The sequence below is a fragment of the Prionailurus bengalensis genome, chromosome E3, assembly GCF_016509475.1.
Source record: "Prionailurus bengalensis isolate Pbe53 chromosome E3, Fcat_Pben_1.1_paternal_pri, whole genome shotgun sequence".
NCBI lineage: Eukaryota > Metazoa > Chordata > Mammalia > Carnivora > Felidae > Prionailurus > Prionailurus bengalensis.
In genome coordinates, this window is record NC_057357.1 from 29104104 (window position 1) to 29126346 (window position 22243).

Sequence of the window (22243 nt, forward strand, 5' to 3'; positions counted from 1 at the left end):
GGGTCCCTGGACATCCCGGGACGGGCTTGGACTTGAGGGCCACGCTCTTCAAGAAAATGCGACTCCCTCCCCTAAACACCGATAGCATTTTCCCCAAATGGAGGGAAGGACAAAGATCCAGGTCCGCTTAGGCTAAGCAACGCTCCATGTCCTTTACACCCAAAATAAAAATTTCAACATCATTGTCTTCTTCAAAGAGAGTAGACCTAGAGTATGTTTGGTTTCCAGCCTGGCTTTGAATTCTGGCTTTACTCCTACTAGCTGGTTGATCTTGGGGAACTGACCTAGACACTCTGTGACTTAGTTTCCTCATCTCTAACACGGGGGTTCATAATAGGATTCTACCAACGGGTTATGTGGAGACAAAATGAGGTAACTTGGAGTTTGTAAAACGTTTAGGACAATACCTAGCACACAGTTAAATACAGTCTATGTAATTGTTAAGCCATTGTGATTTGCTTATTGGTTATATGTGTCAGGCACAACGCTAAGCTCTTGACATGGGTTTTCTTACTTAATTCTCGTAACTATCCTAATTGTTCACCAACAAATATTTATTGAGCAATCAGGCTTATGACACAATGTCAGACAAGATGCCAATCCTCAAAAGGCTATGCTAAAAGCAAGAGAGAAAACCAGCAAACGGTAAAATAATTTCAGATGTTAGTAAGTGCTAAGAATAAAGCAAGGTCACTTGATAGAAAAGGGCTGAGAGAGGTCACTTCACATAGGGAAATCTGCTCTATGGAGGTGACAATGGACCTGAGACCCAGATAATGAGGACCACAGAAAAGCACTTTTATTGTCCTCATTTTAAAGATGAGAAAATAAAGGTGCAGGAAATTAAATGCATTGCCTAAGGTGTTCCACTTAGTAATTACAAATCAGTCCTCAAACCTGGGTCTGTTTGACTCCTACACCCACATTCTTCAGCACTACCCTAGAGGCAAAGAGATTTTTAGCTATTTTGAGGCCTCTCTCCACACTCCTGGAATCCTTCCTACCTCCCTGCCTTGGGTAAGACTGACCTTTCTCTAATTTGACTTCATTTTGACTCTTTGCTAGTTCCCAAAGCTCAGAGACCCAAAAGGGAACATCACTACCTATATCAACAGGGTTAAGGAAAGTACCAAAATGTCTTTTTAAATTTTTTTTTAACTTTTATTTATTTTTGAGACAGAGAGAGACAGAGCATGAACTGGGGAGGAGCAGATAGAGAGGGAGACACAGAATCTGAAACAGGCTCCAGGCTCTGAGCTGTCAGCACAGAGCCCGACGCGGGGCTCGAACTCACAGACCGTGAGATCATGACCTGAGCCAAAGTCGGACGCCCAACCGACCAAGCCAGCCAGGCGCCCCCCAAAATGTCTTTTAGGAAACTTCCATCCTGGTCACAAACACTAATAATTTGCAGCCTCTTGATACTTTTCCTCTGATGCTTTCTTTCACTCTCAGAATTTTATTTGACTCTCTCTATTCCCTGGGGTTTCTGGGCAGGGAGTAATCATCCCAGTTTACAGATAAACTGAAGCACAAATCGATGAGTTTGGCCTGCCTAAATGTCATTGATCATACCACTTAAACTAGGTAGTTTCCAATTTCCTTCATTTTCCATAAAGACAACAGGGAGGATACTGAAATGATCATGAAAATCCTCTTCAGGAATACTTTAGGGAAATGGATTGGTTATTGGGTAAAACCTTTAAAATGAAATGAAAATTTTGGTGCACTTTAAAACCTTTTCCTCCCTTTATTCAATTTGTTTTCCTTGTAGCTTTTACATATTAAGAATTAGCATTAGAATAATTAGAATTAGCAGAGAGTTGTTTTTCTTGCTTATGTCCTTCCATCATAATTTATTGTTGCAAAACACTGAACTGAACATAGGCAGGAGAGAAGTTGCTGGGGGAGAAACTCCTGTAGTGGCAGCGAGATTAATTGAGGAGGTGAATTAAATGTAAAGTAGCCGCTTAAATAGCCCCAAAAGAAAACTTCATCCCGGTTTCATAAATGTGAAGATTATAATTTGTACAGGGAAAAACTGAAAGTTACTCTCTGATAAAAGAGTTTGCCCAGGAAAGAAACAGGAGTAAGATTAACAGGGCCTGTATTTAAGAAAATAGATCTTCAGAAAAATGTGAAAGCACTCTTTCACAAGTATCAAATTGCATTTCACTTCACAATTGCTTCCAAGCGCTGGTGTCCTCTGCTTAGGCGGTTTTTCTACAGAAAACACTAAAACTGCATCTCATCAAAAATTATTTGTAATTCAGACTTTTCATTAACTTTCCATAACCGATTGGTTCCGTTTTATTGACTGCATTTAACTTGTTGAGATCAGGCACAGTTCTGGGCTTGAAAGAATGCCAAGCAAAGTCCAACAAAATGTGTCTGCTCTGTATTGTTCTTGCGACTAAAAGTCTTTTTTAAAAGGCAATTAAAATCCACAATTACTTTGTTTCCTTTTTATATTTTCAGTTACTTTGGTCTGTGTTTAGCGGTACTCAACTGCAATAAAAAGAAAAACTCCTCCAAAGAGAAGCATTATTTGTTTCGTACTTTGGGAGAGAAAACAAAACAAAACAAAACCCCACTAGACATAGGGCTGTTTTTCCTCTGTTCTAATTCCCACTTGGAAAATAATACCCACACACAGACACAGCGAAGATTTACTCAGCAGTAATAAATACCTAAGCAGGCAGATGTGTGTGCTTGTCATCTGCCTTCTGGAAATTGAAAGGCAAGCACGAAGGGTGCTTCGGCTGCGTGTTTGATCTTGCCCTCCACAATAGGCGTCTACAAGGACGTCTACAGGGATGGATCAGCTTCCCCTGAAATTTCCCCCACTTAATGCGAGTTGCCTAATGAAATTGCCTCACCCCGCAGCCTGGGGGTGGGGGAGGGGTGGGGAGGGGAATCTCATTGGGTGGTTTCTGCTTATTCTTCTGCAAAATTCATCTGTTTTCTCAGCAAACTTCTAGGTCGAACTCAGCCAGCACATCTTAAATAGGTCTGGATTTAGACAGGCGCTTGTTTTTCTCATTGGCAACAGGAAATCGCGAGCAGTTGGCAGTTTCAAAAATGACCATGGTGCTGAGCTTTAAAATAAAACCCTTCAGGTCACAGTAAAGACTGCGAAGCACCTACCCCACCACCACCACCACCGCAACCATGGCACATGCATCCACCTAAAACCCAAACTGTCACTGGCTTCCCAGGGCTTCCCCCAACCGGTCCCTGGAAAAGTTCACATGCGTTGGAACGAGCTCCGGACCAGCGCTTTCAAAAAATGATGTTTTCTGGGGCGCCTGGGTGGCTCAATCGGTTAAGGTCCCACTTTGGCTCAGGTCATGATCTGGCGGTTCAGGAGTTCAAGCCCCACTTCGGGCTCTCTGCTGTCCGCATAGAACGGGGTTCCGATCGTCTGTCCCCGTCCTCCCCGCCCCTCCCTTCAAGCACGCTTCTGCGTGCGCTCTCAAACAACAACAACAACAACAACAACAACAAAAACCACACATTAAAAATGACGCTTTTTAACTAAAATCACGAGGACCCCTTCAGAGTAGGTGACACTGTCCCGCCGACTCCGGGTCCACATCTTCATTTCTGCCAGCGGGGCAAGAAGCCCCGCTGGCAGTTATTTTTCTCTCCTCTCGCCGCTAGGTCGCACTAGATTAAGGATGTTGTGGAAAATATGCGTCATTTCATTAAAAAAAAAAAAGTAGACTCGTCACGTGACGGGAGCAGGGCGCGAGGGAGAGCGGAACGCGCGCCAAAACGACTTTTTTTTTTTTTTTTTTAAATCGAAACCCCACTTAAACCGTCTTCCCTCAAAAGACCGAAAGAGCTGAATTGTACCAATTCCCGGTTGGGAGGTTTTTTTCTCCCCGGTTCCACCTCACAAGCCCCCTCATTCTTCGCTTTCAGGTTCCTTTCCACTCCACCGCGATAAGCAAGGGAGAAGGCCTCCTTAAACTCGGGGTTTTCGCCAAAAAAGCCGGGGTCTCCTCCGGGAAGGGACCCTATTTAGGGGTTTATCGGGAGGGGACTGAGCCTGACGAGGCTGCAGGGCCGCGAGGCCCCGCCCCCCCCGGGGTTCCCAGCACGCCCCGCGCGGGAGGACGCGGCGGCGGGGGCGGAGTGGAGGAAGGGGCGGAGCGAGGCGGGGAGAGAAGGGCGTCGGTTTTGCGACAGGGGCGGTGCGGTGCGGAAGCGGAAGTGGAGGGTGCGCTTGGCGGCGGCGGCGGGAGCTGCGGAGTCGGGAATCAAAACAAAGGGCCTGGGGGGGCGGGGGGAAGGCGGCGGGGCCGGAATGTGAGCGGAGGTGGAGCCGGCGGCTGAGGTGAGTTGGCTGGCAGCGCTGGGTACTAGTTCCTGACGGACTCACTGCTCTGGGGCCACCAGCTGAAGGCGGGACAAGTACCCCCCCCTTCCCCTGCCCTTTGCTGGCGGGGGTGGGGGAGGTTGGCTACTCCGAGGTGAAGGACTGGGACCCACCAGTCAGGCCGCCAGGAAAGGTTCCGGTTGTCTCCCTTTTAGGTCCGTTCACGACTGTCATTGCTGCGCCGCTACTGCCTTTTGGGGGTGTTTGGCTCCCCGCCCGCACCTGCCTCCCTGCTCCCTGTGGGGCTTCCAGGTGTGGAGAGCAACCCTTCTCGAGCAGTGTGCACAGTTGGAAGGTTCAGAGAGGAGTAAAGGGGCGGGTGTTTTTAACCCCCGCCCCGAGCGTTTTTGCGTTCTCCTCGGTCTTTCAGCACTCTCTAGGGTGTAGTCTCTGGCTTGACAGATAAGTGTTGAGTTGCCCTGAGCCACTCCCACTACTAATTGCAAAGCAACACCGTGGTACACGTGTTAGTTTCCCAAGCACCTTTCTGGTATTACCAAGAGCTTTCCAGTTACATTTGTATCTTTTGGACTCCCCAACTTCTCTGAGCGGTAACTGTGGTGTTTTGCCTCCTGGGGGATGAAAGCTTAAGTGGTCTTCCTAGACGTTTATTGAACTCTTCACTCATTGGACAATTGTTGATAGGTACCGGACACTGCTAGGTGCAGGAAATACAGCCCTGAATGAGAAAACATGATGCCTGCCTTCATGGAGTTTATATTCAATAGGGGCGACGTAAAACATCAAGCAAATAATTTTAGATAGAAGACCTATGAAAACAAAGTGATGGGTTGGGGTGGTTTGTGGATCCAGGACTAGCTTGGGTGTTAAGAGAAGGCCACTTCTAAATTTCATAATGTGACTGTCTCATTAAATCCCAACAACAGCCCTTTGAGGATGCTGCGGTTACTATCAGACCCATTTTACAGATAGGATTTGAGGTTCAGAGAGGTTGTGAGCTCTCCAAAGCTGCACAGATAGGAAGCCACAAAATTGGGACTTAATACACAGACTAACAGTAGAGTCTGTGCTCTCAAGCACTGTCTGAATTGTTCAAAGACTCTCACTCACGTCGGATAGAACTTGCTTTGGCTGCCTAAGTACTTAGTGGCATTCCCAGGAATGCTTGGGAAATTTTCTGGGTGCGGGCCACTATCCTGCTAATACATTTGTACTTTCTGTTGATTGTGTTGAGCAATACGGAAGGCACCTTGTTGTGGTGGAAAGGGGTGGACAAGCCTGGTTCTGCCCCCTCTCTAATTGTGTGATCTTGGCAAGTTGCAAAACTTAATTAAATTTCTGCTTACTCCTCTGTAAAATGTGGCTTATTTCTCTCTCGTCTATCTCACCGATTGACTGTGGGTAAAAAAAAGATTACATAAATGGATCTTACTGTCTGGTTGCTTTCATCATTGTATCTCCTGGGCCAAGCACGGACCTGTTATATAGTAGACTCTAAATAAATATTTACTGAATGAGGAAATAATGTTAAATAAAAGTACTTTGTAATCTGTATTGTACTCTCCCTGTTACCTCACTTTGAGCATTGGCCTTGAAGAGGTGAGAGCACGTTGAAGTTGTGTATTGTGAACATCACAAATTCCTATGATCTAAAGAGGAGATTGTAAGGGAATATAAGACCTGTCTTGAGTAAGAAAAACAGCTAGTATAGCTGTTAAAATTTATCATTGTGGCTGTTAATGCTGTCTCTGCTTCTAACTTCTAACAGTATGTAATAGGTAAATAGTTTATTCATTCCTTCATTTAACAAATAATTACTTAGTATGTAAGATTTAGCAAGCCCTGTGCTTAGCACAGACTATACATTGGTGAAAACAAATGGATGGGGAGCGGGGAGGAGTCCTTTGTCTAATCCCCCCCCCCCAATGCCTTGGGGGGGGGGAGAAATGAGGCACACTCTACAGAGGAAGAAACTGAAACTTAAGGGCCAAATAGTAAATGTTTTAGGCCTTCCCCGCCAGTCTCTGTTTCTGATAACTCAACTCTGTAGTTGTAGTGCATAAGCAGCCCCAGACAGTACTTAAACAAATTTCTCTATTTATAGATACCAAAAGTTGAATTTCATATAATGTTGTGTCGCACAGTTTTTTTCCCCTAAGAATTAAACATATATAAAATACATTCTTAGTTTGAAGGCCATTTAAATACAAGCAGCAGGCTGGTTTTGGCTGGCCGGCTATAGTTTGCCTACCCCTGCTTTCTGTGATCAGTTGTATATTTTAGAGTACTGGTTAGTCATTGTTCCCTTCACCATATTGTGTCAATGTTAAACTCTTGAGAGGAGCATCTTATCAGAGTGATAGCTAGAAAAATTGTTTTCAGGGGCGCCCGGGTGGCTCACTCGGTTAAAGTGTCCAGCTCTTGATCTCAAGTCAGGTCTTACGGTATACGGGACTGAGCCCTGTGTGGGGCTCTGCGCTGACCAAGCGGAGGCTGCTTGGGGTTTTCTCTCTCCCTCTCTCTCTGCCCCATCCCCACTCATGCCCTATCTCTCTCAAAATAAATAAATAAAAACATTAAAAAAATTGTTTTATTTTTGTTCAGGTGAACTTTCTGATAAATTGATGACCTTAAAATGGCCACTGTGGGTAAGAAGAGGTGGTTGTTTGGTATGATGGCGAAGACTTGGAAGTGACGTTCCGCTGTCCTTACCATTGGCAGGCTGCCTCCATGCCCAGTGGCTGTTATCGATTGGATCTGCTTTTATTGTACTGTTTAAGACTTGTAAGAATGTGGTTGCACTAGAATAGATATAGCACATCTGTGACTTGAGATTTCTCGGTTGGATTTTTGGTGGTGTATCAGATTGCACTTTCATGATAAGTAAATGAAGGAATTGGTTCGATTTGTTCTGTAGCAGAATCACATTCAGAGTCCACAGAGGTCACTTAATTTGGACCTTCTGTAGTCACATCAATGACACAGTGGGTTAGGTTGCTGTTAAGACAGATGCCAGAATCTTACATAATTGGAAATGAAGACGTGTGTTTGTTCTTTTACTAAAATTACATGCTCTTGTCTATTAACATTTTGACCCTCGCAAGTAGAGCCTTTAGGGGAGAGATGGTTGAGAAGAATTAAGAAAAACTGTAGAAAAGGCCTCCTCGGGGCTGGAGGAGGTTGTCACTTGGCTAGAATTCTACTTTTGTTTCTACGATCTGACTTACTGGGAGCTATTGTACCGTAAATGTAGTTGCGCCGTAAGTACGGTTGAAGTTACACTTTTTAATAGTAAAATTTGTCCTTATGCAAATAACTGATGTTGAGATCTCGTTCTTAACAGGGTGGAAGAATGACAGAAAAGAAAGATGGGAGAATGTTGAACCACTTTGTATGGCTGTATGATGGAAGGAAACGGAACTGAGGACCCCTGCAGTAGAACACTTCGATGGCTCCGACAAAATAATGATGCTAAGCCATGGCTCTGGAAATTTTCTAATTGCTTTTCTCGTCCTGAGCACACATTGCCACTTAGCCCCCACACGGTAACTATGTGCAAGACTGAGGACATAGCAAATTCCTTGTGCAAATAGATGAGTGGCCCATTTGGTCTGGGGCAGTCTCTCTTTCCCTGGAGTCTGTGCTAAGTTTTACTTTGCATCCTGCTTTTTCCTCCTTGTAGCACATGATTATAATTTCTGACTCAAGGAGAGCATAATTTTTTAACTGTAGCTGCTTTGAATATTTAATGTTAACATTTTGGGAAGACTTACTTCTTAGGAAAGTCAGAGATTCCAAAGATGAAATCAAATTGTAGAGTCGAATCAGAGGAAAGTATAAAATAGACTTTATTCTACTGTAGCCTTCTGAGGTTTGAGTCTTAAAATCAAGGGAAGATTGAAAGGACCTTATTGGCGGTCTTTTTCTGTTCAAGATTTCTCTTGAACATTTAAACATGTCTGCAACTTCTTCCTTTGTTTTTTCATAGTGATTTTGACTTTTTCTGATGTCATGCATGCATCATGTTCCCACTTTTCTATTTTGTTTCTTTCCTTTTTTTTTGGCTTTTGCATTTGGGATTTGAATGAGACTTTATGAATTTATATAAGGGTATTAATAACTTTTTTAAAACTCAGCTAAATTCCTTATCTCCTCCAGGGTTTCATTATATAGTTCTCTTTTTTGCATGGCATCAGTAATTGTGGTCATTTACTTTAAGGACATCTGACAGCAGGGTTGGCACCTCAAGCAGGGCTTCCTGGGATGGTCGGTCAGGCCCCCGTGGGGTCCGACAATACAGGATTGCACTTTCACTTTATAGATCCAGACACCTGCTTCTTTCAGTGGTACCCAGACCTGAGTCAAGACCATAAGAGCCAGATCTATATAAATCCGAATGCCAGTAAATGAATTTCTAGCCTGAACTGTAATTACCAAGAAAGCAGGACACACTGCTTGTTGGCAGTCAGTCGGTTATCAGCAACCGCCCCACACCCCCCACCCCCCACCCTTTTAGGACAAGTCGACCTGAAAAATCCTGCATCTTCAGATCCTGATTTCTCCCAAATGAGTGTGCTCTCCCAGGTTAATGTAGAACCACAGCCAAAGGGGTGAAACCATAGCAGTCAGATGGCCCGTTCTGTACTCTGAGGGAAGAGCATGTCTCCATCACCATATCTGCTTTCTCTTAATAGTTCCTGCAGCCAGCCAGGAAGGGCTGTCGATTAGTTAGATCCCCTTTCAGTGACCAGGTACCCTGCTGAGTGCTTTATGTGCACTGTCGTGTTTTATCCTCCTAGCCGTTGTAGGAGCTACATCGTGTTCCCAACTGAAGCATGAGGAAACCGAAGTATGGAGAGGTTATGTACCTTACCCCAGGTCCTACGACTGCTGAGTATCACATTCCAACCCAGGTCTCTAACACCAGCGACAACACAACGTCCTGTGTCTGTGTTGGAGGCATATGATAAGCTATTTCTCTTGAATATTGTGCCCAAACAGTTTTCTAATTAATCCTTTTCACTGGCTACATAGCAGTGGTTGGCCTTGTGGCTTTAGGTCATGATAGCCTGGAGTTTGCTTCATGTCCCCAACAGCATATTTAAGACTCCTTGGATGGGCCATGTGGGCAGATAGCTGATCTCATCCGAAAGTTTGGAATCGTCTGGAGGACCTTAGTAAACCCTTTATGGTCTGACTGCAGGAACCATTAAGTATTTTCCTCAACGCACTTGGCTTGTGAGCCATCCTTGTTGAACGCCACTCGTGATTGTGTTGTTTTCGTACCACCTGTTTTGTCTTCAGAAGGCCCTGTGAGGCAAGGGGAAGTTACCAAAGGGAAGTCCCTGAGGCACAGATGGTTAACCTGCCTTGCTGACCGTGTAAGCAGCACCCTGCCTCAGTCTCTTGAAATCCAGGAAGGACACGGTCTTGATTTTGTTTGTCCGTTTCCCTGTTCTGTGAATAAGGCCCCTGCTTTCAGCCGCCACTCCGTTCTCCTTCTGTTTGGTTGTGATCGACTGATGTAAACAGGACTGAACACTACTTCCGTCTCTAGATTGCAGTAGGATGTGAGTAACCAAAACTCACCGGCCCCGTGAAGCTAACTTGCCTTCTGGTCTTCTCTTCCCAGAAAGATTACATGGAGAACAAGAAAGCTGCTGTGGAGTTAAAGGACGTGCCGTCTCCCCTTCATGCTGGCTCTAAACTTTTTCCAGCAGTCCCGCTTCCAGATATTCATTCTCTCCAGCAACCTAAAATACAGCTTTCACCTGTCCCCAAAGTAAGCTGCTGCGCTCATTGCCCTAATGAACCCTCCACTTCGCCGATGCGTTTTGGTGGTGGCGGTGGCGGCGGTGGTAGCGGAGGTAGCGGTAGCTTGATTCACCCAGGTGCACTGTTAGACTCACAGAGCACCAGGACAGTCACGTGTCAGGTAGGGTCAGGGTTTGCCTTCCAGTCTGCATCTTCGCTCCAGAATGCCTCAGCTAGGAACAATTTGGCCGGCCTTGCAAGTGACTTCCCCAGCATGTGTCTAGAGAGTAATCTATCTTCCTGCAAACACCTGCCCTGTTGTGGAAAGCTTCATTTCCAATCCTGCCATGGTAACGTGCACAAGCTGCATCAGTTTCCGGCTCTCCAGGGCTGCGCCTCCGCTGGCTATTTCCCCTGTTCTGATTTCACAAGCGGGGCTCCGGGGCATTTGGAAGAGCACATTTCACAGTCGGAGCTAACGCCTCACTTGTGCACCAATTCTTTGCACCTAAACGTGGTACCTCCGGTTTGTTTAAAGGGCTCACTTTACTGCGAAGACTGTCTCAACAAGGTGTGTATCTTTTTATTTGTTATGTTGGGTGCAGCTGACTTTTGAGGAGTGACTTTTTTAAAGTGGATCTATCTCGAAAAGTCTTTGTGGTGCATGGGGCTGAAGATTCTTCTGTGAGGTAGCTTTCTCCCCAGCAGCATAGCCTCTGTCGGTCCCGAAAGAGGCGAAGGGTAAAATGGGAAGGCCCATCCAAAAACGTGCAGAGTCCTTATTCACGTAGTTTGTGCTTTTAGAGGCTCTCGTTGTAACAAATCCGTTGCCTACACGTACACTTAGTTCGGCAAAGCTTCGGGTTCTGTTGTGTCTTTAAAGGCTAGAGTTCTCATAACTAACACTCACCTCATATATGGACCCATTCATGTTAACATAGGTCACCCCATGGTGTTCTTTGGTAATAATTTGAGGGACTTGGAACTTGGCCTCGATCACACGGGTGCTCAAGTAAAGATTTTAGTTTCCTTTACGGAAAGTATGTCTGGGTCTCCTCTGCAGGATACATACGCCCTAGGCTGTGAAAGTCGTCCCAGACCATTTAAAGTCACTTTGTGAAGTGAGTTTGTGAATTAACAGCTGATAGTTCTGGGAATGCACTGAAATATTGAAAATACATTCTGTCAGAGGCGACAGATTCTAACAGGTGGAAAGAAGAAACACTTAGAATGTGTTTTCAGTTGTTGTTTATAACTCTAGGTTCTGAAATGATGTGTCTGAAACCTCCTCCTTTTTTTAAAAAAATTTTTAAAACAGCCGGCAAGAAATAGTATAATTGATGCTGCTAAAGTCTGGCCAAATATACCACCTCCAAATACTCAAACTGCGCCTGTTACTATTCCTCTGTGTAATGGCTGTGGAACCAAAGGAGCAGGGAAGGAGACCACGTTGTTATTGGCGACCAGTCTAGGCAAAGCTGCTTCGAAATTTGGTAAATGACAGTATGGTATAAAATGTGCATATTTAAGTAGTTTTCAGTATCTGATACACTGCATTTAATCACCTTGAAAAGATTCTTGTGGTCTAAAGCTACTGTGTATGTGCATCTCCATTTCTCCCTCTTGGTAAAAAATCTTTTTATTCTTAGACACCGACGGGTCATTTGCCTTTTACGTTGCACTGAGGCTGTTTGAGGTTGGATGCCGTATACAGAATACTAGGTATACGAGGTATATATTAGGAGAGATAAGTGCCAGAGGGGACTTAGTGTCAACTTAGGTTCCTAATTACACTTGTTGATGGCGCACTCCATAGAAGTACTTACTATTTAGAAAGATTTAGTAATGGTTGATAAAAAACAAGAATTGAAAAACCTAGTATCATTTCCCCAAAAAGTAGTTAATGTGATATTTTGTCTTTGGAAAACTTTTTTTTTTTTATATTAAATCAGATGTTAATGCAGTGTTAAATTTTTTTTTTTTTTAAATCAAGGACAGTAACAAATTCACCCTTTGTCACCTCTTCATTGCTCTTCCATACTGAGCAGGTAGACACGCGTGGGCAGAGCATGACAGGTCCCAGAGCCGCAGTGTCCATTCGCCTACGTGTTAGTGTACAGAGAAACGTAGACATAACGGTCAGCATGAGGATGGCTCATGCTTTGCAATGGATTTGTTGTGGGCCTGAAGTAACTTGACCTTTAGATTTGTTCTTTCCTGAAAAAGAGGAATAATCACTTAGGAATGCTATTGCAACTTGGGGTTGTCCTTTTAGGTCAACCAGTGAGGTTGGTATCCTTAAGCTTAACATCAATCAATAATTTCATTTTTCTGCCACTAAAAATGATAGGTAGCTACCTATTATTTTAATTTGCCATTATTTTTTTCACTATGTGTGATTGAAAGTGTTAACATTTCCTAAGGGTCACCAGAAGTTGCACTAGCCGGACAGGTGCTGGAAAACTTACCCCCCATTGGAGTTTTTTGGGATATTGAAAACTGTTCGGTTCCCTCTGGCCGCTCAGCTACTGCTGTTGTACAGAGAATCCGTGAGAAGTTTTTTAAAGGCCACAGAGAAGCAGAATTCATCTGTGTGTGTGACATCAGTAAAGAAAACAAAGAAGTTATTCAAGAGCTGAATAATTGCCAGGTAAAAAAAAAAAAAAAAGGTTTTTTCATCTATTATGGTACAAGAAGAAGCACATGTGTGTTTTTTTTAAATAATTTTAATTCAGGGGCGCCTGGGTGGCGCAGTCGGTTGAGCGTCCGACTTCACCCAGGTCACGATCTCGCGGTCCGTGAGTTCGAGCCCCGCGTCAGGCTCTGGGCTGATGGCTCAGAGCCTGGAGCCTGTTTCGGATTCTGTGTCTCCCTCTCTCTCTGCCCCTCCCCCGTTCATGCTCTGTCTCTCTCTGTCCCAAAAATAAATAAACGTTGAAAAAACAAATAATTTTAATTCAAAATTTGTTAAATATGCATTTCTACTAGGTTGGCAAATAAAGGAAATTAGCAAAAGATTATCTTTGAAGTACTAGAAATCACTTAATCGTATTTGATCTTTCAGTAATGCCACATATATGTGACTAGTGCTGTGTCACAGCATGGTTACGTGTGCATCCTTTCTTTTGATTTTCATGGCTGCTCTATGAAAAGGGCTCATAGGATTTATTATTTGAAATTTGCAAATTCACCTGAGGCACCAAGATGTTAAACAACTTTTTAAAGATCACGTGGCCAGTAACCAGATGAGCTAGGATTTAAATCCAGATTGTCTGACTGCAAAGTCTAGTCTCGTAAGCTGGAACTAGAAACCAGTTCTTTGACGCTTAGACAAGTAATTCTGTTTTTATGCCATATTGCTGCCTAAAATTACATACTTATGCTCCTTAAAAAACTAATAAATCCTATTGTGTATTGTATGTAGTTGAAATGCCTCTCAAAACCTTTCCTTGCCCTTGGAGACTTCAGTATAAGCCTGATAACTTTAACAGAAATAAATCCATTTTTGCTCTTTTGGGGACAGATGCCTTTCCTCTCCCATCACCTAACCCCAGATCCTGAAAGCTATAGACTATGTGTAGCAGAGACAAGTGACATCATATACAGCCCTAAATCTTAGGTTCATCATCTCTGTCCATCTCTGCTACTTCCTGGTTGTTGGCAAAAGCTGTTAGAGCTGCATTACTTCATATCTCACTTCCTTGTCTGCCTGTTTTCTGAAAGGGGGTTGGATGAAGGACAAGAGCAGATGAAGAGAGGCGTGCAGGGCTAACAATGGATCTAGTTCATTTGTACAGAGACACAAATTTGAAATTACTGAGATCCGTTGATGATTTTCTTTTCACTGCTAAGTGGCAAGAATAACAACAGCTAGAGTTTCGTTCCTTGAGGACCGTCTCTGAAGATGTGGGCAGAATGTGTAGTGATTTCCTAAGCTCAGCTCTTACTAATTTGTCCTCACTCTGAATCAACGCAGGTGACCGTTGCCCACATCAACGCTACCGCCAAGAACGCGGCTGACGACAAACTGCGCCAGAGTCTCCGAAGGTTTGCGAACACTCACACTGCTCCAGCCACTGTGGTTCTCGTGTCGAGTAAGTGCAGAGACATCTGCTCATTTCCACTAAACGCGCTGTGTGGGAATTATTACAGAAGCCAGGACACATTTGAGTGAAATATGCCCCCAGAGAGGCTGAAATGCACAGGCCATATTTGTGCTTACCTCTGAGAACGGTTTAGAGAAAAAAGCGGAGTCTGTGTAGATTTTGTGGATTTTCTCCTTAGAGCTTGAATATGGATTCTTGTGGGGCCAGTTAAAGAAAATGTAATTTTTTATTCTACTTTATTTTTTTGTATCCTGGGCCCAGTATTTCTAGTTTTAACAATTTAAGAAGAATTTCCAAAGCTGATGCTCCCCGAAATATTAATATTTGCTCTCTTTTACTATTGGAAGTAACGTGTCTTGGAATTCAGTAGAAGTATGTGGTAAAATTGCCCTACGGTGTTCATTCTTGTGTGAAACGTGTTCCTGTTTCAGTTAAGGGGGTGGGAGCTGGGGGGCAGGGGGGTGGAGCAACTCTGAGTCCAGTCCAGCCATTCCTTCCTTCTCAGTAGGGGGCAGTACAGCTGTGTGTCTGTGTCACGTCTTTCTAATGTTTGGGGACGGGGTGGGCTGTGCCTTTTCTTTCAGCTGATGTCAATTTTGCATTGGAGCTTAGTGATCTGAGACACAGGCATGGTTTCCACATAATTTTGGTCCATAAAAACCAGGCCTCGGAAGCACTGCTGCATCATGCTAATGAGCTGATCAGATTCGAAGAGTTCATTTCCGACTTGCCCCCCAGGTTACCACTAAAAATGCCAGTAAGTGGGTTTGCATTCTTCTTTTGCTGCACTCTAATGTTAGATTTTGGGGGCCGAAGACCGCCCTTAACGGGGTCACCAGGTGAGGCTGTTCTTTGTAGGAGGCTGGCCAGATTTTTGAAGTAAGGCTTAGAAATAGTTCTTTTCTTACCAATAGAGAATTGGCATGTATGAATTTTGCTTTTAGCTTGTTTCACGGTATCGTGGGGAATTGGCTTGTAGGTTTATCTTCCCAACACCTCTGGTCAGTGTCTCCAAAGCCAGCAGTGTTTGTGTCAACTGGATGAAAGCAATAGGGAAAGATTTATTACGTCTTTTTCTTCCAGTCATGGGTAAAGAATATGGTGATGGTTTGCACACACTCATGTGGCTGCAGTCAGATAAACAGAGTAAATCGTACACGTCTTGGGCATTTAATCCTTAAACTTCAGTAGCCCTCTGAGCTGGTTTTGCATAGTTCTATTCCCCACCATGCATGTGCAGGATTCAGAGCGGTTATTGCTACACCTGTAGCTTATTGAGCCACGTGCTAGGAGAAAGCCCGTATTTCCAGCAGGGTGAGCATTCCTTATGGTCTTGATTTGGGAAAAAAAGCACATTTACTACACTCTTGAGCTGCATTTCAGCCATTTGGAGAATATACATATGACTCCTAAAGAAATTGGCATTTTCTTTTCTAGCCTCAGAGGCCTTTAAGTCGAATGTAGTATTTTAGGTCAGAGATTGCCCACTTTTGAGGTCCCTGTTCTTCATGGTTAAAAAGAAGAAAAAGACTTGATTATTCAGAGCATTAAATCTTGCCATTCTCATTGGCCAGAGTGGTACTTTAAGGTACATTTCCCTCTTTCTGGGTTTTTTTGGGTTTAAGCAAGTTCACCGTCTTCCCTCAAGATCATTACCACCTCCCCTCCGAGGTTGTTAGCTTAAGTTTGGAGATCACTCCTTGTTCTTCTAATTTTGTAATTGAATGTGTGCCCTTGAGTTAACCCGTTGTAACCCTTTTCCTCTGTATCAGCAGTGCCACACTCTGCTCTATGTTTATAACCTACCAGCAAATAAAGATGGCAAGAGCATCACCAACAGGCTCAGGCGCCTGTCTGATAATTGTGGTGGGAAAGTGCTGAGTATCACAGGCTGCAGTGCAATTCTCCGCTTCATAAACCAAGATAGTGCAGAACGGGCTCAGAAGCGAATGGAAAACGAAGATGTCTTTGGTAATAGGATCATTGTGTCATTTACTCCAAAAAATAGAGAACTCTGTGAAACAAAGAGTTCCAATGCAATTGCTGATAAAGTGAAGTCTCCCAAAAAACTTAAGAATCCAAAATTGTGCCTCATCAAAGATACGAGTGAACAATCTTCCAGTGCCAAAGCCACGCCTGGAAAAGGGTCGCAGGCAAATTCTGGATCTGCTACAAAAAACACAAATGTTAAAAGTTTACAGGTAACTTTGATACCTCTTGCTTTCTGAAGTTTACGGTAGGTTCGGTTTCTTCTTCTCCGTGTTTTACATGCCCCGCTTGCTTTCGGCATGTCCTTTTTTGTTTTCCATTTTTGACGATTCTCAGTTACGTGTTTTCTGTACAGGGTTTAACACATCTTGGTCGCTTCAGTTTTAAATTCCGCTGCGCTTGTCTCTTTTAAGGAGCTCTGCCGCATGGAGTCAAAGACTGGAGCTAGAAGCAGTGACTCCCAGCAAGGCCACCTGAGGCTGGTGGCGCCTCCCCACAGAAGCTTGAGCGCTGCAGCGCCCGCACCCAAAAACTCGGGGACGGCAGAACCCGCTTACAAAACCAACCCGAAGTAGGTTACGTTACTCTTCCTCACGGCCTCTTGTCTGATGTGAAGGCAAGCACGTGACCTTTTCCCTTCATGTGTTCCCTCCATTAGGAAAGAGAACCCCTGTCCCCGGAGTGTCACCAGCTCTCCTGTAGAGAACAAAGAGAAAGAGGAGACTCCGTTCCAAGTGAGTTACCCATCTGCTTTCAGCAAGCTGATCACGTCACGGCAAGTCAGTCCCCTGCTCGCAGCACAGTCTTGGTCTTCTCGGTGAGTCCACCTGCTTGATCGTGGGGTACTTGCGTGCAGTAGCAGGGATGATGACACGATGCTGGTTCAAAGGAACTCCGGCGACGCAAGTGCATGAATACAGAAATAAGAGATGAGTCCTCCCTCCTCGTCCTCCAACCCCCCTTCCTCAGGCCATCTTAGCTTACGATGGGGGGCCGTGCTCCTCAACGTCTCTCCCCTCCACGTGGGAATCTGGGTAAGCAGAGATCACAGAAACTTAACTCGGACTCCCTGGCCATGATGGGAGGCACGTGTAGATGTCCTTACTGTTTCCTCCTCACTTTGTCGTGTTGGGGAAGCAGCCCCAACTACACGTGCCCTGGTTATTCTTATTCACAGGGTAATTGGAGGGAGCCATTTGAGAAGCAGGAGTGGGGGGCAGTCTGTAGACCACCGTACTTACCCAAGTAACGCTTACCTTATCTAAGCTCTCCAGACTCACACTGAGTACTTCTGGAAGCTTGGAGGACAGGAGCCATGAGGCCACGTTGCACCTTGTGAACTCCTTCACGCATTGTATTTGTTGCGCTGAGTTGCTGAAGGCTCGCTCCAGAAAGTGACTTTGGATCTGCAAAGTTAAAATTAAAAATTCTCATAAAAGACTACAACACGTGAGCGACAGTAGCGTTTTCAGAGCCAGGGAGAAGTTAAATGACTTTTATTGGTATCGCAGGCTAATTCACCAAGAATCAATGCCCAGAGTAGAAAATGAATTCACCGGGTCTGCCTATAATTTCTGCCTCTAGTTTTAAATAATCCAATGAAAGAATATTTGGTATTAAATTGTGTACTGGTTGTTAATAACAGGTCAATAGGTAGTACTTTTGGAAATAAGTCTAAATCAGTGTACATTTAAGATAAAAATACATTTGGAAACCAAATATTCTGCTTGGTTGCATTACGGAAAGCTGTTTTTACATATAGCTTCAAACAGAGCCTAAGTGATTTAAACTAAGTAAATAGAATAACGGTTTTTAAAAATACTCCACCATGTATGTTTTAAGCAGGAGTATGTCTCCAAACCTTTTAAACAGAGCGTCCCCACTTGCTTTCAACATTGCAAATTCGAGCATTGGTGCTGACAGCCCAGACCCGTTTGCAAATGGTGCTGACATCCAGATCAGCAACATCGACTACAGATTATCCCGGAAGGAGCTGCAGCAGCTTATGCAGGAGGCATTTTCTAGGCACGGCAAGGTAACCTTCTCACCCCCTCTTGCCTTCCTTTTACCCTTTGCTAGCGCTTCAAGTCGGGAGAACGTAGTTCAACACACGTAACCGCAGCCAGGATAGACGTATCACTGAATGAGTCTGCACTCCTTCCTTTTTCCTGTGGTCTGCTCACGGTGATGCTGTACTTGTAGTTTTTAGGGCGTAGCCCCGGAGAGCAGGAGACCTAGGGGAGAGGCACTCGTGGTCACAGGCACGGATTTAAGTAGCACTTTGGGAAATGAAACTCTGATGGATTTTACTTCACTCTGGCTGCTAAAATACAGAAGTAGGATTCTAAAGTAATGTTGGCTGTTTTTGTGAGTATCTTACTGTGTCTGATGGGGTTTTTAGGTGCCGTTTGCTAGAAGTGCACCTATTCCAGGTGATTAAAATGGCTATGCCCCGGGTGTCTGCAGGGTCTGGAGAAGACCCCAAGGACTCCTCACACATTTTGGCTCCCGAGCCTGCATCAGAGAGCTGCGCGTGCCAGAGCACGCAGGCAGGCCGGGCCGATTTCACGTCTCTGAAGGTCACCCAGTCCTGGTTCACTTAGGTTTTGCTTGGCAGAAGCGTAGCGTTCAGACACATTCCCTCACAGAAGCACGGAAGTCCACAGACGTGTTCCTTCATAACTCACCTTCAGGTTGAAGCTGACAGGGTTCGGGGTAGACCTAGCATTCCCTTTTCCTTTTTACTGCTGTAGGTGAAGAGTGTTGAGCTCAGCCCCCATACAGATTATCAGCTCAAGGCTGTTGTTCAGATGGAGAACTTACAAGAAGCAATCAGTGCGGTGAATAGCCTCCACAGATACAAAATTGGCAGCAAGAAGATCCTGGTCTCACTTGCCACAGGAGCTGCTAATAAATCACTCTCTTTACTGAGGTAAAAACAAACCATTTATTTCAGGAAATAACTTCTTGGCCCAGAAACAACTTTGGAAAAAACAAAATAGATTTCATCACATTCCCGACCCTCTTTGATGATTACACACGCAGCAATGTTTATTCTCAGTTGTGACAGAACTTAGAAAATGAGCTGGAAGGTAGCAATAAGCTGGTTAGAATAATTCAACTCTTACTCAAGTCCACTACTCAAAGGTGAAGTACAGCTTAAACTTGGCAGGCGGTTAGGAGTAAAATAATACACCGCATATCCAGAACAGGTTCTAAAAATAGTAGCCCTCTACAGTAAATGTTTATAAGCCTGGAAAGTCTGAAATGTTCCCTTCAAATCTTAGGAGAAGGTGGGTTTGTCTGTAGAGGGTAGATCTACAAAGCTGCAAGCTCTCAACCTGCAGATATATCCTTAGCATCAAATAGACACTCAGCTCTGTAAGTCTGCCTTCAACTCTGTCAATTGTAGGAATCTGGTGGTGCTTTCATTCTTAATGTGCTTTGATTCTTCTTCGGCTTTCCCTGTTTTGGGGACAACTAGTAAAACAGAACTCACTCCTAAAAATCTGTTTCAACTCTCAAAGATCTTTTTCCGTAATGTGTACTTCACCATTATTTTAAATTATGTTTTTTTCCCCTAGAATAAAAATAATAATGCTCATTGAAGAAACTTTGGAAAGGTCAGAAATACAAAAGAAGCTGGGGGGTGGGGGGGTGGGGCGTGGTGGGAATCTATAATCCTGTGGCTCGAAGCCAGTCGTGCAACGGTTTGCCTATTTGTTTTCTTCTGATCGTTCTTGGCTGCCTTTTTTAAAACTATAGTTGGGATGATATTGTATCTGCTTGTGTATCCTCCACTGTGGGAATTCTACGTCCACGTCTGTAACACGTGACACACGACGTGGCAGGAGCCATTCAAGCTGTTCTGCCCTTTTTTTTCTGTTAACAAGGTGTTTGTCTCATTTGAGCGGTCAGTGTCCTTCTGATACACAGGTGTGAAAAGTGCTCTGCTTGAGTCTGATAAAAATCCCAGTGTCTGGCTTTATATTCTTTAATCACCTTGTCCCTAAAGTCATTTTTTTTTCAAGGTTTTCCAGAAAATAAATTTTGACATACCAGAAACTGGTAAATTTATGTTGTGTATACAGTTGACCCTTGAACAGCTCAGGGGTTAGGGGTGCCAACCCCCCTGCCCCATGCAGTCAAAAATCCCCATATCACTTCTGATTCCCCCAAATCTTAACTACTAATCGCGTACTGTACTGTTGACCGGAAGCCTTTACTGATAATGGTAACATAAACAGTTGATTAACACCTAGGTTGTATGTGTTATATGCTACGTTCTTACAATGAAATAAGCTAGGAGAAAGAAAATGTTTCCAAAATCATAATGACGAGAACATACATTTATAGTACTGTACTGCATTTATCGAAAGAAATCCACATATAAGTGGACTCGTGAAGTTCAAACCCATGTTATTCAAGGGTCAACTGTACATTGTGTTAATCAGTTTTATGAACTGTTTTTGTTTTTGTTTATTTTTCCGCTCCCTATGAACTGTGTTTTTAAAATACCACTTGGAAATCCTCTGTTGATATCGAATGACATCTGTTTTCTAATTGAGTAAAATTTTGTTTTACAGTGCAGAAACAATGTCTATTCTTCAGGACGCTCCTGCCTGCTGTCTGCCTCTTTTTAAATTTACAGATATCTATGAAAAAAAGTAAGTTAGGTTTATTATTATTTTTTTCATTGATCTGGTCAGTACTGATTGGCAGCTTCCAGAATTCCTATATTAATTGGTGATTGGCATAAATCTCTTGAGGAAAAGCTGCTGAGGACTATTTCCAGCCTGGTGGAGGAAATGACGTAAAGACAATGGTATCCAGATTCACGTTTCTATTTTAACATACATTTTAAAAACGTGTTTCATTTTTAATAAATTTAGGCCTCAGTCCCTAAAGCTGTATGTTTTTCCCATTGACTGATTCGTTTTGCTCATCACTGAATGAACATTTTCACGCACCTTCTAGGCTGTAAGCTCTAGGGCAAGGACTGGATCTGACTTACGACCATCCCTTCAGGACCCAGGGCTTAGTAGATGCTCAGGAAGTATGGGTGGTATGGAAGTCTAGGGGCACCCGGCTGGCTCAGTTGGTGGAGCGTGTGACTCTTGATCTCAGGGTTGTGAGTTCAAGCCCCACGGTGGGTGTAGAGATCACTTTTAAAAACAACATCTTTTTTTAAAAATTTATTTATTTAAATTGAAGTTAGTGAACATACAGTGTAGTTTTGGTTTTAGGAGCATAACCCAGTGATCTAGCACTTACATAGAACACCCAGTGCTCATCCCAACAAGTGCCCTCCTTAATGCCCATCACCCATTTAGCCCATCCTCCCCAAAATAAAATCTTTAAAAAGTCTGAGCCTCTGTGGAGAGTGCAGAGCTGGGAAGACACGATCCTTGTCCTTGAGCTTATGTCTGGAAGGGAAGAGGAAATACTCGTAAATCATCACATAGAACAAAGAAAACTATCCCCAAGTGAGTGAGGAGGGGAAAATGCTATAAGGATGGAAAAAACAAAGAGCTGGACTGTTACTCTGAAGCCCCGGAGCCCTGAGTAGTGGCGGAACAACGGGCCATGTGGTGGCGGTGCAAGCTGAGATGGAATGAACAGGGCAGAGAAGGACACAAAGAAGGGACAGTGCTGTCCCAGTCCTGGGTCCAAGCAGATGCTGTTGGAACACCGAAGTTTCAGTTGTCAGTGAAATAGGACGTTGTGACTAGTTTTATGTAGCTGGCAAGGTGGAGAGGAGAGGCAGTTTGATTCTGAGTTGTTTTGTCCTGGCTGACTGAGAGGATGCTAGTATGGTTAAACCAGAAATAGAAAATAAAGAAAGCCTGTCCAGAAAGTGCAGTGAGGTTTTGACCTTGGCTTGGACATTGGAGATAATGAGGATGTGACCGTTACTTTCCTAAAGGGGATCAGGAGAGGCAGGGGAGCAGGGAGGGAGTGAGGGGAAGCCAAGAGAAGGGCAGAACTGGATGGAATACCACCCGGGACGGGAAGCAGGAGAGAACCAGGAGGTGAGGGTGTTACCAGG

General features: G+C 44.1%; 1 protein-coding gene across 9 annotated transcripts in view; it reads left to right on the plus strand.

Annotated features, from left to right (window-relative positions):
• The first annotated feature begins 4203 nt into the window (after positions 1-4203).
• Positions 4204-22243, plus strand: part of MARF1 (meiosis regulator and mRNA stability factor 1) — a 40378-nt gene continuing 22338 nt past the window's right edge. Inside the window, exons 1-13 of one of the 9 annotated variants that reach the window (XM_043560459.1) lie at positions 4204-4342; positions 7689-7890; positions 9978-10670; positions 11418-11592; positions 12523-12749; positions 14076-14193; positions 14790-14962; positions 15981-16406; positions 16608-16765; positions 16853-17011; positions 18037-18229; positions 18948-19126; positions 20781-20861. In XM_043560459.1, coding sequence (XP_043416394.1) covers positions 7747-7890; positions 9978-10670; positions 11418-11592; positions 12523-12749; positions 14076-14193; positions 14790-14962; positions 15981-16406; positions 16608-16765; positions 16853-17011; positions 18037-18229; positions 18948-19126; positions 20781-20861 — 2726 coding nt within the window. In that variant the 5' untranslated portion in view covers positions 4204-4342; positions 7689-7746. Of the gene's footprint in view, positions 4343-7688; positions 7891-9977; positions 10671-11417; positions 11593-12522; positions 12750-14075; positions 14194-14789; positions 14963-15977; positions 16407-16607; positions 16766-16852; positions 17012-18036; positions 18230-18947; positions 19127-20780; positions 20862-22243 lie in introns of all 9 variants that reach the window. The other 8 variants (XM_043560462.1, XM_043560457.1, XM_043560461.1 and 5 more) reach the window with 8 other exon arrangements.